General features: G+C 39.2%; 1 protein-coding gene across 1 annotated transcript; it reads left to right on the top strand.

Moving 5' to 3' along the window:
• The first annotated feature begins 460 nt into the window (after positions 1–460).
• LOC147519019 (putative invertase inhibitor) lies at positions 461–1339 on the top strand. Its single transcript, XM_086594830.1, has one exon. The coding sequence runs from the start codon at positions 711–713 to the stop codon at positions 1272–1274; it is 564 nt and encodes a 187-aa protein (XP_086450956.1). The 5' UTR covers positions 461–710; the 3' UTR covers positions 1275–1339.
• The last annotated feature ends 15956 nt before the right edge of the window (positions 1340–17295 follow it).

Raw genomic sequence — 17295 nt, 5'->3', positions numbered from 1 at the left:
CAAGCCAACTGGTGACTAAATTAAAGCTATCAGAACTGTATCACGTCTTCTCAAAATTATCGTGTGAGGCTTTGAGTCTTAGTCTTAGCATCGGGGGATATAATTGGCTAAATATTTGTTATTATTTCAAGAGATAGTGGTAGAGAAATTGATTTATTTTATGAGTGACTAATCTTCTGTCCTGATTTGTTAAAGAATCAAGGAAAAGTATTAGCCAAAATAAAGCAATATTTTGAAGTTGAACCTATATTGACCAAGTTGTTTGATTGATCTAGAAGGAATGGATATACATATTCCGTACATGATTGTAACTAAAGCGCCACTGCACCAGATGCTATGCACAATAATCTCATTTTCTGTGAACATGGGAAATACACGCTTTTAATTTTTAAACAGAGATGACATATATTCATCCTGATATCTTTTTTAAAACTAGAATAATCATGGCTGAGGAGGCCAAAAGAAAAGGAAATCTTGGCTGATAGTAGTAATAGTAAACAGAAGATCTTCTTTCCTTGTGAAGATAATAGAAAATTTCTATTATCATATTTCTTTCCTAATATATGAAAAGGAAAATTATATTATGTCAAGATGCCTTTCTCATCCAATATTTCCTAGAGCAATTCCGTTGCTAGATTTAGTAGATTATAAAAGCCACGTTACACCATGCACCGGGAGGAAGGAAGCCTAAAAGCAAACACAGTAAAAAAATGAACAGGTCATCCATCTCTGGTTTCTTGATTTTTCCAATTCTCCTAGCTCTCACCCTTAGTTTTCATGGTGTAAACGGTGGTCCTCTCGAAGATAATTGCAAGACGCTTGCAAGCATAGGACTTCCATACAACTCATGCGTGACGAATCTCCAAGCAGATCCCAGGAGCAAGAATGCTGATCTCTACGAACTTGGTCTCATATCTTTGAACTTAACCAGAGCCAACGCAGCTTACATTAAAGCACGCGCTCAAAAGCTATTGAATGATCAAGGACGTGGAGCGGACATTAGAATCAAGCGAGTCTTACAAGCCTGTGTGCACATTTACTTCCTGGCAATTGAGGATACTAATGACGGAATCAAATCTTTTGTTTCCAAAGGTTATTCTGGTACTAGAAATTCAATGAGTGGGGTTGCCGATTCGGGTGGTACTTGTGAAGATGGATTTATTCAATTCAATTTCACGTCCCCGCTGACGAAAGAGAACAACAATTTTCTGCAAATGGCGGATATCCCTCTTACTATTGCCTACTGGTTGGAATGTCGAGGCACATGTACCTAGTGAGACATTAATTTCATCTCATGCTACACTATTTAGTATCAAATAAACCAGTGACTTAAAATAAAGGCAGAGAGGAACTTTTATGTTCTCTTTTCTTAATGTGCGTGGTGGATGAGTGGACGTGGATTTGATTCTGATCTTCTTCCTTTAGGCGGTGCTTGGCATAGAGACTACCCGTCAAATTTTTTAGTGGGATGATTGTGTCTTATAGGCCTCGACAGAACCGGTAGGTAGTTAAGGAATTCTATTATACACGTACTGTTACAAGTAAATAATTTGCTCGATCCAAAACATAGTTTGTGCTCAATGAATCCGAAATTGTTATTGTTGCGTTGACGAGCATGCTACTTACTATTGAATATTGCTCAAATTTTGATCTATTGTATCAACTATGAATGCAAATAAGAGGAATCTAACAAGAACGCAAATAAAGTTGCATAAACGAAACTTTTGGAACTCCAGGGACGTTATTACAGTCTGAAGAAAAAAACTTAAAAGTGTGTAACTTGAAATGTGTGTGGCCTGCTAGCATTCCTCTTTGAATAAATTATGAATTTCTCCTAGTATAATTTCCCTTATATTGAACTATTAGTAACAAGATCTGCAGAAGAAGCTAAAACTAATTACGAATAGAATAACAAGCTAAAACTACATACAGACAACAACATATATAGCATCAGCGAAGAAGAAAACGATATTCACTTTTATACCTTGTCAATTCAATCTTATTTGACAGCAGGCTTCTGCAACAGAGCAGACAAGTAAAACTTCCCATTCTTCAAATGACATTGTTATCAACAGTTCAACACCATGTCGGAAGGAAGCACATAATCACCAGTTTAATCCCTCATAGTGAAGGAAGCACATTTGCTTTACACACATTGTAACACATTTAAAGCTAACTCAACCTCATAGTCATTAGTAATTTGCTTAATGTACACCATCAAAATTTTAGATTAATAATATGAATAACACAGTAAAATGCACCATACAAGGTCCAATAGTCGAGTGAGCGGAGAGAACGATTTTTGCAGAAGGGGAGGCTATGCGGACAAAAACCAACTTGGTTGGTTTCTGTCTGTCTGTCCTCATCTTCTCTCTCATTTTTTTTTCGCCCAAATACCTTTCTCCTTCACCCATCTCTCTCCCCCACAGCTCCGCTCACTCCCCACTGCCACGCAGTATACTAATTAAGTTACGTACTGAACATACTTAAATGATGACCATTTAATCTAATGTAAATAATGTGGATGCAAATAAGAAGAGCAAGCAGGAAAAGCACATCGTCCGCTACACACATCCATGCTAAGCACTATAGACACTTTTGGTCTTGGGATCTTAATTTGAACTTCAACAAATTATCTGAAATCTCAAGACAAGAAAGCGTATATAAGTTACAGCAAGCCAGCAATGTGCCTGTTCTGCTAGCAATAATCTGCTAGCAATGATCTAGAAGGAATGGATATACATATTCCGTACATGATTGTAACTAAAGCACCACTGCACCAGATGCTATGCACAATAATCTCATTTTCTGTGAACATGGGAAATATACGCTTTTAATTTTTAAACAGAGATGTAATCCCGATATCTTTTTTAAAACTAGAATACCCTAGATCTTCTTTCCTTGTGAAGATAATAGAAAATTTCTATTATCATATTTCTTTCCTAATATATGAAAAGGAAAATTATATTCTGTCAAGATGCCTTTCTCATCCAATATTTCCTAGAGCAATTCCGTTGCTAGATTTAGTAGATTATAAAAGCAACGTTACACCATGCACCGGGAGGAAGGAAGCCTAAAAGCAAACACAGTAAAAAGATGCTATGGCAGTAACCGAGTAATGTCTTCGGTAATATTTTATATATTTACAACATCACAAGAGCTCCTACCAAAAGCTCCTAACATTTATTTAACAATATTCATATTTTAAAGCTCTCAAACTAATTTATAACTTTTGTCTACTACATATTTATGTGTGAAAATGTTGAGGTTTTGTCAGATTGTGATATTGCGGTCATGTGTTAAAGGAGAAAATCCAAACCTGACTTAGCTTATCAAATTCTAACTTGAACTGCTTATTTGACGTACTACCCGACCCAAATCATATGACCCGTTAAGCTAGCAGGTTGGATTTGACTCTCGCAGTCTCGTCCATATAAATAACTTGATTGACTACTATACCTATTTGCAAGTTTAACAAACATTTTTTTTCTGGATATGTGCAATCTATCACTTTATATAACACGTCTCAATTAGTCATAAATAATTAATTAACTAGAGTGATCTTCGACACACCCATAAAAACACTACCGTGCCCCATAACTAACTAAAGTTTTTGCCGTACCCCAATAACCCTTAATCCAATAATATCTCCCAAATTAATTTGGGGTATTTAATAGGAGCAAAAACAAAAACAAAAACACGCTCCTTTTTTCGACAATTTTCTTCTTTCCCCATTCGTCAAAATTTGATTTCGATTTTTTCTTTCTTTCATCCTCATTAGGTTGGTATTCATCCCCATTACTTTGGTATGGTTGATTCAAATTAAAAGTGAGTACTTGCGATGTTTATTAGTGAGAGAAATCAGGGTCTCCCCCCTAAACGCAGAGTCAACTTGGATTGACTGTTAACTTTCAAATCAAGCAATTGAAAATAACACAAATGCCCTCATTGTTTTCAAAAATAAAATGTTTAATTTTACTTAGGTTCCAGTGGAAGAAAAATCCTAATTGGATTGATTTTTTTTTTTCTACTTAGGGAGGAGAGATCCTAATTTCACTAGGCTCTGTTTGGCTGCAAAAGATTTTGTATTGCTTAACATTGATTAGGTATTCCAATTTTGAAGATGATTAATCTAGAAGCTATTTGGTCCTCAATTATTCTGTTACGGTTTTAACTTGTCCTATGTTTGGTTGACACTGTAATTTGTTTATCATGAACAACATATTAGCAGTAAGTTATTCTTTCTTCATTTTACGTGTATACTTCAAATAAATATAAAATGAAATGTACAAGATAAGAAAAGTCCAAATAAATATAAATCTAAACAAGCAAAAGCATTTGGCGATATAAGTCATTCAAAATAAGTATCGCTATTACATTCTTCATATATATTAAACAAATAAATTAAAAGAAAACTCCATAAGTACTACATCATTTTGAACTTTCATAGTCACTCCACATTGCATCAAAGAATTGATTTTCTAAACTCACTGCCCATTTCTCAGTATTCTTTCTCTACTAATATTTTCCACACCCCCATTGTTATGCACTACTTCAGATTCTTGTTGGCCTTCAAAATCTTCCAAGTTAAAAATTAAATCATACGTTTTCTCTCTTCGTATGTGATTGTGTAAAATGCAACATGTTATCACTATCTTCACTTATGTTTCAAATGGATATGGAGGAGCAAGGGTCAAAATAGGAAAACACTTTTTTAAGAGCAAGAGTCTCTAATTATTTTTTTGCTAAGAAAAAATAGTAGGTTCTTATATTGAATTAATTAGGAAAGTACCTTGATATAATCATCCCAAAAATGATCATGATCAGCATAAACCATTTCTCTCTCATTATCCCAACCAAATCCACTCTCACTTCGAAGAGTCTTTATACAATTGTAGTTCTTCTTCAACGCTCGATAATGATTCTTTAGAAGTTCAGTTGTAAAAGAAGGCCCAAATTTAGCTTTAAACTTCTCCTCCATTTGCCTCCAAGCATGTTTGCTAAATTGACCATCAAGGTATTGCCCGTCGTGCACTTGATCCACCATCAGCTTAACAAAATATCGATCCATTGGTGCTGTCCAATTGGTCCTCTTACTTGAAGGGACTTGAACATTCTTCGTCTCATTTTCCATTTGTTCTAAATGAAGGAAATATTTATCATATTCATAACTCCATAACCCAAAATCAATTTGGGTACAAGATGCACGACGCGCCGATAAACAAGCGAACCGCCAATAATTTATAGTAGAATCAATAATGCTTTTGGAGTGTGATGTGCCAAGTAATTCAACAGAGGCCAGTTAAACTTCACTAGTCTCATTTGAAACATAATATAAAATCATATTCATTTCCAAAAGGATCTTCAGGAATAGCTAAGTTTTGTTCCAGCAATTACTAAACTACTATCAAGTGGCCATGACAGAGAAGTCAATAGACCATAAAATGTACTATGCGACATTATTAAAAATAACTATAACCATGTCAACATTCTCAGCAAAATTGTAAATCAAGAAAAAGTAAATAACAATGAAAGAGAGGGGAGTGGGTCTGGCCAGTGTGTGCCAGAACATCCCTTGTTTGCACTTTCCCTCCCCCCTTCTAACTTGTTCTCACTAAAAAGATAGTAAATACTCCAACAACATATCCATAACTACAACAGGATCTTCACTATTTCTAAAAGGAAACAACATACTAAGCTAATAAAATAAAAGGTCGTCACTTGGAAAACACCTAACCACTTTGAGAAGTTGTCAAACTCAGTGTAGTCGCTGTCAGAGATCACACTTTGAGAAGTTCTCCAAAATCATGATCAGCAAAAAAATCACACGAACACACACACACACACACACACACACACATATATATTAGGGTGAAGAGTGTAGAAACAAAGATTTACTCGAGAGGATAGAGTTGCAAAAGATGAGCAGCTAGTTGGAAGTGTGGAGAAGACGACTAGAGACAAGGGTTTCCACTTTCCAGCAAAAACCTTTCATTTCTTTTACTTTTTTCGTTATTTTACCTTCTCTCTTCTAGCTAGGGAAACAAGATTAGCCGTATCTCTCATATCCCCTTTGATTCCCATATACCCGCTTTTGTGTTCGCGCAATCCACCGGGTTATATACAGTATTCAAGTTTGTTACCAACCAAACACTAGACAACTAAAATATGTATACCACATCACCTATTCATGGATAGGTACTCTTTGTCCACACTGCCAAACAGGGCCCTAGGGGCTCATCTAGGGGAGGGGGTAATACTAGTTAATCCTTTTATTTATTTATCTTAAAGTTGGAGTATGAGAGTGTTTTTACGGGTGTGTCCAAGATCACCCATTAACTATCCCTTCATAATTATTTGTTTTGATCTAAAATGATTATTCATATTTAACTATTTTTAATCAAATTATAAACCTCGAAAGTAAATTGGCATATGAAACCACTGGCAATTTCTAGTCTATGAAAGTGTACAAGGTTTCGGTTTGAGATGATCACAAATAGAGCGACAGAAGTTATTAGAAATCCAAAAGTAAAATTTCGGGCCACATACATGCGATTTATTGAGAAGGGGTATTTTTTTTGCGCTAAATATCCCTCTGTTCATACAATAGCATAAACAGGATTGCATAGCCCATTCCAAATAAACCTACAACCATTCAAAGTAGATACACATTCTACAGGCCTTCTCTTAAACGGACGTGGTGTCTTGGACAGCTTATTTAGTATTATATTGAACAGCCTATATAGTGTATTGAACAGCTTTTTCCTTATTACATGGTCGTGGGCAAGACACTAAATAAACTGTTCAAGACGCTAAATAGCTGCGTCAAGACACTATATATAATATGTCCGTAAACGGACAATCCGTTTAAGAGAATTCACACATTCTAATATAAAATCCCTAATGCTTGACAAACTCCAGCTATAGCTTGATTCTGGCCGGTTCTCCTAATGCCTTCATCACAGCTTTGTTGTCCCCACGAAACTACACATGTTGAACCCTAACCTTCTAATAAGTATGGTGGCCACTTCAGCAGCTTTAAGTTCCTCTTCCTCAACATCTTTAGCTCTGAACCTGCTATAAGCTGCTCCTGCAATAGTCCCTGCTTGGCTCCAAAAGACTGCCCCTGCTGCTCCTTGACCCATTACTCTATCATATTATTCATATCAAAAGAGGCATCAAAACAAACATAAGAACAAGCTCCCTGACTTTCATGATCAATACTAGCACTATTATTACTACTATTGGGTACGAGGCTCATATTCCTACTTATATTGAAATTATTAGAAACTACATTCATAGTAGGACAAGAAATAGAATCCACTCCTTGTTCCTCATAGTTACCCTCCTAATAAGCATCCAGGCATTTGTTCCATAGACTTGTGGTTTGCCTTAGAATTTCGTCCCTGCTGGGCTTGGCTGCTTCGAACTTCATCTTATTTCTAAGCTCCCAAATTTGGTTAAGTAAAATGCAAGCATAGATCCCTTTGCTGACCACTTCTGGTAGAGGGCTAACACACCATTCTGGGAGAAGAGATGTATGCCACTCTCCTCTTCCTTATAGCAGACTGGACAAGAGAGATCAATGTTTAGCTTCCTATTTCTCAATGCATCCCCAGTAGCCAATCCCCCTAGTGTATGCCTTCCATATAAATAACTGTCAACTTGCAGCTAGTTTTGTTTTCCAAATCCGTTTGATAGTTAGCATACTAAAACTTGAGCCGGCACAATGTCCCACCACCTGATCATGGGTCAAGCATTATTTATAGGCAATGATTAGTCAGCAATTGAGAAGGGGTATTAGTACCATAGTAGTCATTTGTTTATTGTCAGCAATTGGCGTATTCAAAAGAAAATTGATCTACATCCATTTCATGGTTTAATTTGTTATACATTTATACTACTTCGAAAACATTACATTTAGTTGAACGTTCTTGATTTGTATAGATTGTTACTGTTTTTTGTTACTTACTATTATAGGGGAACCACACATCCTTGTGGAGTTGGCCGAGAGGGACAAAAGAAACTAGCACTAGGTGTACCCATACATCATTCTACTTAAGCTTAGAACATAATCTGAAATCTTAGGTGCTAAGGGTGGCTTTGGCTGTGGCTGTGCCTCAGAGACAGACACGGAGGAGTGCATGAAGTTATCAGGATGAACTGATGAACCAAATTCATTTTTATTCCTTGCATAATTTATTCATGAAAAGAGTATATAGATAGATACCTGAGAGCCGCACAGCAATCAGATTGTACGACACAAGCACAAGAAGACGAACACAATGACGCAAAAGTTGGGTCTGATCCTTCCTCATTGAGTCCTGTGTACTGTTGGAGTTATCCCTCACATGAGGAGAGAAAACAGAGCTGGAGAGAAACGGGCGAATTCGGCATTGAAATGTCGAGGCCACCAGCTTTCGGATGAAGGCGACTTCGGCCGAGAAGCTTCCAAGTCCTAGCCGACCAGCGCCAAAGGCGCGACCAGCGCTCCAAGTTAATCAGTTATGTTTAGGCCACGACTTCAGCCAGAGGGAGCGCCGCCAAAGCCTGTGCCTAATTTCGTGGGCTTCGCACAAGATTCGCTAAATTTGTTTTTCGAGATAAAAACCAAAAATCAAGGTTTTGGAAAACCTAACCGGAGAAGTCGGAAGACTAAGAACCGCACCAAAACAAAGAGAGAAACCCAATCTTGAAAGCTATCAAGATTGAGATAATAACCTTTACGTAGATACAACCTCAGAAAGAGATAAAGAGTGATCTAGTAAGGTGAGAGACCGAAAGGAGAGATTGTAATCTTCCTTCCCACTTTAATAAGAACCGGCTCTTGTGGAAGTAGGCATCATTGGCGAACCACGGTAAATCTTTGTTTTGTGGTTTGCTTTTACCGCTTTTACATTATTATCCGTTTGTTAATAGTTGTTTAGCGAGTTGGGCATGTTAGTATAGGTAGTTTGTGATATTTGAGATTTATCCGAGTTGAAGTGTGTTCATACAAGTTATCCGTGTAGTGGGGAACCGATTGGTATTGGTATAAACCCCAACAAGTGGTATCGAGCCTTGGTTAGAATAGCCTGTGGTGTTATCCAAATCTTGGTCGGGGAAGGTGTTTGACGAAATTCCCGAGAGAAGATTTGAGGTTAAATAACTTGTAGAGATGGACCATTCCGTGAACACTTTCATGATGATAAATTTGAATAGGAAGAACTACACCATCCGGAAAGCCAAGATGGAAGACTTGCTATACCGCAAGGACTTGGCACTTCCCATTGAGAATGAGGGAGTAAAACCGAAAAAGACCATGAGGCCGAAAGTGGAAAACGCTGATTTAAAAGCCGAATGGATACATTCGACAGTGGATTGACGATAGTGTCTTTCACCATGTGTCCCAAGAGACTACAAAGATTCAGTTTGTGGAAGAAACTCAAGACCTATATGAGAGGAAGTCGGGTGGAAACAAAGTGCTAATCGTTAAGAAGTTTGCGGCATTAAGGCACCAAGATGGTTCTTCAATGTCCGAGCATCTTAATGAAGTACGTAATATCATCAATCGATGCATTTGATGAAGATCAATTTGGGAGACGGTTGAGGCTTTGTTTCTATTAGGCTCTCTACCCGAAGTTGGGAGACATTAGCGCTTCTCTACATGGAGCAGCCAAGGATGGAATTGTTACCATGGAGATGGCTACCATGTCTCCGCTTGAATGAGGAGACTAGAAGGAGTGCAAGGAGCAGCTCCTCTCACTCGCAGGTCCTCTTCACGGAGAAACGGGGAGAGGTCGAAAACAGAAAACCATCTCGCTCTAGAGGTGATGACGAAGTAAATCTAGGGGTGAAGCTAGAACTCCTAAGGCGCAGAGGCAATGTTACTATTGTGCCACCAAAGGCCACTTCGGATATGAGTCGTAACACCAAGAGGGATGAGAAGAATAACCGCGGTACATGAAGACATGGTGCGCAGGAACGGAAACACAGTGCAGAGATACTACCGCACTAGTAGACGACCTGAGTGGGAATTGTGGTCGATTGTGGTGTGTGCTTTGTCTTAGTACCTCATGTCGACACAGAGCGGGTGATAGATACTGAGGACACCCTCACGCCACACCGCATTGGGGATTCTTCACTACCTACAGCGTGGTGAATATGGTGAAGTGAGGATGGGTAACAATGGCGCCTCAAGATTATAGGCATTGGAGATGTTCATATAGAAACCAATGTCGGCTACACCTTGACACTCAAGGATGTAAGACATGTCCCCGACATACGGTTAAGCCTAATTTCGGGCCGGAAATTAGATGACGACGGCTTTGTAAACTCGCTTTTGGTAACGGGGTATGGAAACCGAAAGCAGAGGTTCCATTATAGCAGCCGAGGAAAGAAAAACTTGCTCTCTTTACAAAACACGGCTAGTTTGTGTAAAGCGTTTAACGCGCGTAAGAAGAAGCTTCATCCAACTGGGGCACAAGAGACCGCGGTCACATGGGCATAAAAGGGATGGAAGTTCTTGCTAAGCAAAAGGCCTTGCCGGACATTAAAGGTACACATTTAAATACATGTACTCACTGTTTGGTAGGAAAGCAAAGACAGATGTCTTTCCAAAGATTCCGTCTCACGTAAAGGACACCGCCCTGAACTAGTGCAATACGCACTTATGTGGTCCTATGAGAGTAAGTAAAGTCCCACCGGGAGCTTTTGTACTTCTTGACATTCATTGATGATCGTCCAAGAAAGATATGGGCCTATAGTCCAAGACCAAGGATGAAGTACTTGGCGTGTTTGAGAAATTCCACAGCATGGTGGAAAGAGAGACTGGGAAGTTGTTGAAGTGTATTCGCTCAGATAATGGGGGTGAGTACGGAAAGAGATAAGATAAACACCATTTTAAATGCAAAACTATACTTATTGAGATATTCCTACAACATATAACCCAACTATGTTTTGAGGTTAGTTCAATGCATTTGCATCCATTTTCTGATTTTTCGTTATTTTTATTTTGAAGTTAGTTCAATGCAGTTGCATCAAATTCCCAATTCCCGTTATTTATTTTTTGAGATCAGTTCAATGCAGTTGCATCCAGTTTCCGATTTCTCGTTAATTATTCTTTTTGGTTAGTTCAATACATTTGCATCCAATTTTCAATTTCCTATTAATTAATTGTTCTTTGAGGTCAGTTCAATGTATTTGCATCCAGTTTCTGATTTCCCGTTAATTATTCTGAGAGATTAGATTAATGCATTTGCATCCAGTTTTCGATTTCTCGTTTATTATTTGATAAATTTGCATTTGCATCTAGTTTCCGATTTCCCGTTAATTATTGTTTGAGGTTAGTTCAATGAATTTGCATCCAGTTTTCAATTTCCCGTTAATTATTTCTTGTGATTAGTTCAATGCATTTGCATCCAGTTTATTTTTTGAGATTAGTTCAGTGCAGTTGCATCCGGTTTCCGATTTCCCGTTAATTATTTTTTAAAATTAGTTTCACGCATTTGCATCATGTTTCCAATTTATAATTAATTTTTCTTTAAGGTTAGTTCAATGCAGTTACATCCAGTTTCAGATTTTCCGTTAATTTAATCTTTGAGGGTTAGCTCAATGCAATTGCATCCAGTTTCCGATTTTCCGACAATTTTTTTTTTTTTTTTTTTTTTTTGTATTTGCATCCAAGTTTTCATTTTCCGTTAATTATTCTTTGAGGTTAGTTTAATGCAGTTCTATCCATATTCCAATTTTATATTAAATATTTTTTAAGATTAGTTTAATGTTTGCATTTGCATCCAGTTTTTGATTTCCCGTTAAATATTATTTGAGGTTAGTTCGATACATTTGCATCAAGTTTTCAGTTCCCCATTAATTGTTTTTTGACGTTAGTTTCATTCAATATTATATATTTTTAAATTTTTTTTGTCATTATTGCTTTTCCGTTATTATTTTTTTTTTCATTTTATATTATATATTTTGTGATGTTATTTTTGTATAATTGTTTTTAACTATGTTTATGTTTTGAGGCCGTGTTAAAGATATATTCGAAATAACTCGGTGCTTTATTATAGACACTAAAATTGTATGATTTGTAATAGGAAATTAGTTTCTACAAATCACATATTTTTTAGCAATTTTTTTTATTTGATCAAATATATAAGAATTTGAACACTAAAAGTGTTTGATTCGTAATAAGAAATTACCTTTTACAAACCACCTATTTTTTTAGCATTTTTTTTTTATTTGTTCAATTATATAAGAATTAGAAATACACTTAAACTCTCCAAAGAGATTCCATGTACGTGAGATTGTATGCTATTATAAAAGACTATATTTCATATTAGAGTGCCACATAGGAGAGAGAAAAAACTAACTCTCATATTAGAGTGCCACATAGGAGTGAGAAAATCCTCCATTAGAGCTCTCTGCTTTAGTATATAGAGATAGTAGATTAAATGTTGTTTATATTTCTTATATAGTTAATAACTAACAAGAGAAGGAGAAGCTGTTGTAGTGTGTTGGTAGAGATCCTAGGTTGTTTACTTGTCCTCAAGGTAAGAGTCTTAGTTATGGACCCGGTGGCTCGGACTAAACCATCTGGGTTAAAACAGTTTGCAAAAAAAGTGGGTTTAGCCTGGGTCAATTGCTTAAACGATCTACTAAATAACCCAATCTAGTTTGGTGACCGGGTCACTGGTTCACCGAGTCAAACTGCCGGACCGGGTCTGATAACCCTGGTTGAAACTGTTGGAGTTATCCCTCACATGAGGAGAGAAAACAGAGCTGGAGAGAAACGGGACGAATTTGACGTTGAGTATCCGGGCCGAGCCCAGCTCAAAAGAAGCCACTCGCGCTTCGTCCGATGGTTAGCCAGCGGCGCCAAAGAGCGCGACTTCGCCGGTGTCGATGTCTTAGCGACGACCAGCTCAAAAAGAGCTGCCTCGCGTGTCTAATTTCGTGGGCCTTTGCTACAGTACCCGCGAAATTTGGTTTTTGGAGATAAAAACCAAAAATCAAGGTTTTGGAAAATCTAACCAGAGAAAAACCAAGTCAGAAGGATTGGAATCCAGACTAAAACAAAGAGAGAGAAACCCAATCTTGAAAGCTATCAAGATTGAGAGATAACCTTTACAGAGATACAACCCTGTAAAGAGATAAGAGTGATCTAGTAAGGTGAGAGACTGAAAAGGAGAGATTGTAATCTTCCTTCCCACTTTAATAAGAACTGGCTCTTGTGGAAGTAGACATCATTGGCCGAACCACGGTAAATCTTTGTTTTGTGGTTTGCTTTTACTGCTTTACATTATTATCTGTTGTTAATAGTTGTTTAGCGAGTTGGGCATGTTAGTATAGGTTGTAGTTGATATTTAGAATTTATCTGGAGTTGAAGTGTGTTCATACAAGTTATCTGTGTAGTGGGGGAACCGATTGGCATTGGTGTAATCCCCAACAAGTGGTATCAGAGCCTTGGTTAGAATAGCCTAGGGTGTTATCCGAATCTTGGTCGGGCGTGTTTGTGAAATTCCCCGAGAGAAGATTTGAGGTTAAATAACTTGTAGAGATGGACCATTCCGTGAACAAATGTATGATGATGAGTCCGAATAGGAAGAACTACACCATCCGGAAAGCCAAGATGGAAGACTTGCTATATTGCAAGGACTTGGCACTTCCCATTGAGAATGAGGGAGTAAAACCGAAAAAAAGGCGATGAGGCCGAGGGAAAAGCTTGACGTGAAAAGCGATTGGATACATTCGACGGTGGATTGACGATAGTGTCTTTCACCATGTGTCCCAAGAGACTACGACCTTCACCGTGGAAGAAACTCAAGACCTATATGAAAGGAAGTCCCAAAGGAAACAAAGTGCTAGTCATTAAGAAGTTTGCAGACACAAAGTACCAAGATGGTTCTTCAATGTCTGAGCATCTTAATGAAGTACAGAATATCATCAATCGGATGCATTTGATGAAGATCAATTTGGGAGACGGTTGAGGCTTTGTTTCTATTAGGCTCTCTACCCAAAGTTGGGAGACATTAGCGGTTTCTCTACATGAAGCAGCCAAGGATGGAATTGTTACCATGGAGATGGCTACCATGTCTTTGTTGAATGAAGAGACTAGAAGGAGTGCAAGAAGCAGCTCCTCTCACTCAGAGGTCCTTTTCACAGAGAAACGGGGAGAGGTCGAAACAGAAAACCATCTCGCTCTAGAGGTGATGACGAAGTAAATCTAGGGGTGAAGCTAGAACTCCTAAGGCGGAGAGGCAATGTTACTATTGTGCCACAAAAGGCCACTTTCAGATATGAGTCGTAACAACGAAGAGGGATGAGAAGAATAACCGCGGTACATGAAGACATGGTGCGAGGAACGGAGACACAGTGCAGAGATACTACCGCACTAGTCGACGACTAAGTAGGAATTGTGTCGATTGTGGTGTGTCTTTGCCTTAGTACCTCATGTCGATACGAGTGGGTGATAGATACGGGAGCATCCTATCACGTCACACCGCGATGGGGATTCTTCACTACCTACCGTGGTGAATATGGTGAAGTGAGGATGGGTAACAATGATGGCGCCTCGAAGATTATAGGCATTGGAGATGTTCATATAGAAACCATGTCGGCTACACCTTGACACTCAAGGATGTAAGACATGTCCCGGACATTATGCGGTTAAAGCCTAATTTCAAATTTGGGAAATTAGATGATGACGGCGGCTTTGTTAACTTCGTTTGGTAACGGGGTATGGAAACCGAAAGCGAGGTTCCATTGTAGCAGCGAGAGAAAGAAAACTTGCTCTCTTTACAAAACCACGAGGCTAGTTTGTGTAAAGCGTGGTTTAATCTGCGCGTAAGAAGAAGCTTCATCCAATCCGTGGCACAAGAGACCGTGGTCACATGGGCATAAAAGGGATGGAAGTTCTTGCTAAGCAAAAGGCCGTGCCGCACATTAAAGGTACACATTTAAATACATGTACTCATTGTTTGGTAGGAAAGCAACACGAGGTGTCTTTCCAAAGATTCCCGTCTCACGAAAAGGACACCGCCTTGAACTAGTGCAATACCTGCACTTATGTGGTCCTATGAGTAAAGTCCCACCGGGGAGTTTCGTACTTCTTGACATTCATTGATGATGCGTCAAGAAAGATATGGGCCTATAGTCTGAAGACCAAGGATGAAGTACTTGGCGTGTTTGAGAAATTTCACAACATGGTGGAAAGAGAGACTGGGAAGTTGTTGAAATGTATTCGCCGGATAATGGGGGTGAGTACATTGGGCCATTTGAAGAGTATTGCGAGTCATGGGATTCGCCATGAGCGCACCGCTCCCAAGACACCGCAAATGTAATGGAATAGCGAGAGAATGAACCGCACCATTGTAGAGAGGATGAGATGCATGCTATCTCACTCTAAGCTACCTAGAAGCTACCGGGTAGAAGCAATGCGCATAAATACATGTGATCAACCCGTCGCCGCAAAAGCCTCCAAATAGTGATTATCCGGAGAGAGTATGGTCGGCGAGATGTTGATTATGGATACTTGAGGGTATTTGGGTGCGGGGCATTTGTGCATATTTCGAAGGATGAGATCCAAGCTTGATGACAAAGCCAAAAGCGGTGCATTTTTCTGGGTTATGGAGATGAAAAGTTTGGTTACAAACTCTATGATCCGATTAACAAGAAGGTAATCCGGTCGAGATGTTGTGTTCTTAGAAGACCAAACCATAGCAGACTTTGAGGAGGGTGAGAAGTTACGAGGCTTTCACCGGTGATCTTGTTGATTGAAACCGGTTCCTACCGTGGAACGTGCGTATGCATCGAGAATGCAGAACCATGAGTTTGAAGCTCATAATGAGAATCCTATTGCTCATGATGGGATAGAACCTATTGGTATAGAAGATGCGATGAGATGCATGAACCACCACCAGAGCAAGCAGAAGTGCATCCTCCTAAGGCACCAGCAGATGGGGCAAGGAGGTCTGACAGAGGGAGACTAGCTTCAACCAGGTATCCACCACATACGTACGTGCTACTATCGGATGGTGGAGAACCTATGTACTATCAAGAGGCACTTGAAGGTACAGACAAAGAAAAGTGGTTGAAGGCCATGCATGACGAGATGGATTCTTTGCATAAGAATCACACTTATGAGTTAGTTGAGAAACCCACAGGGAGAAAAGTTCTCAAGAATAAGTGGATATACAAAGTCAAGCATGAGGAGAACAATCCTCACCCAAGGCACAAAGCTCGCCTTGTTGTGAAGGGATTCGGTCAAAGGAAAGGAATTGACTTTGATGAGATTTTCTCTCCTGTAGTGAAGATGACTTCTATCCGGGTGGTATTGGGTATGGCCGCAAGTATGAACCTAGAGGTTGAAAGGTGTAGATGTTAAGACGCGACTTTTCTTCATGGAGACCTTGAAGAAGATGTCTACATGGACCAACCGTAGGGTTTGAGGTCAAAGGCAAGGAGCACCTAGTATGCAAGCCGATAAAGAGCTTGTATGGGTTGAAGCAAGCACCGAGATGGTGGTACATAAAGTTTGACTCCTTTATGGCGAAGCAAGGATACAAGAAGTCCGCTTCGATCATTGTGCGCTTGTTCGTGAGATTTCCGGATGGAGATTTCATTGGCTATTGCTGTATGTGGATGATATGTTGATAGTTGGCCCAAACATCAACAAGATATCCAAGTGAAGAAAGACTTGAGTAAGTCCTTTGAGATGAAGGATTTGGGTCAAGCAAAAGCGGATACTTGGGATCGCGGATCACCGTGACAGAAAGAGTGGAAAATTGTGGCTTTCTCAAGAAAGCTACATTGGTAAGGTGTTGAAGATTCAACATGGATCAAAGAAAGCCGGTCCGGTTGTCCGCTTGGTGGCCAGCCCGCATGACCAAAGAGATGTGTCCTAAGGGTGAACATGAGCAGAGTCGATGGAAAAGATTCCTTATGCATCCGCAGCGGGGCGGTTTGATGTATGCCATGGTGTGTACTAGACCGGATATTGGTTTTACGCCGTTGGGGTGGTAAGCGATTTCACAAATCGGGTAAAGAGCATTGGAAGGTGTTAAGTGGATATTGAGATATCTCAAAGGCACTTCCAAATCGTGTTTGTGTTTTGGTGGAAGTAAGCCCTTACTTGAAGCGCTAACCGATGCAGACATACGGCGGTGATGTTGACTCGATGAAGTCCACCTCCGGTTATCCGGTTACTTTTGCGTGGGGGAGCGCTTGGCAATCTAAGTTGCAAAAGTGTGTTGCCCTCTCCACTACTGAAGCCGAAAGTATTTGCGTAGCCATCGAAAGTTGCAAAAGAGTTGC

The sequence above is a fragment of the Coptis chinensis genome, chromosome 2 (assembly GCF_015680905.1).
Source record: "Coptis chinensis isolate HL-2020 chromosome 2, ASM1568090v1, whole genome shotgun sequence".
In the NCBI taxonomy this organism is placed as follows: domain Eukaryota; kingdom Viridiplantae; phylum Streptophyta; class Magnoliopsida; order Ranunculales; family Ranunculaceae; genus Coptis; species Coptis chinensis.
Note: the sequence above shows the minus strand (reverse complement) of the source record. Positions and strands in the feature narration are given on the sequence as shown.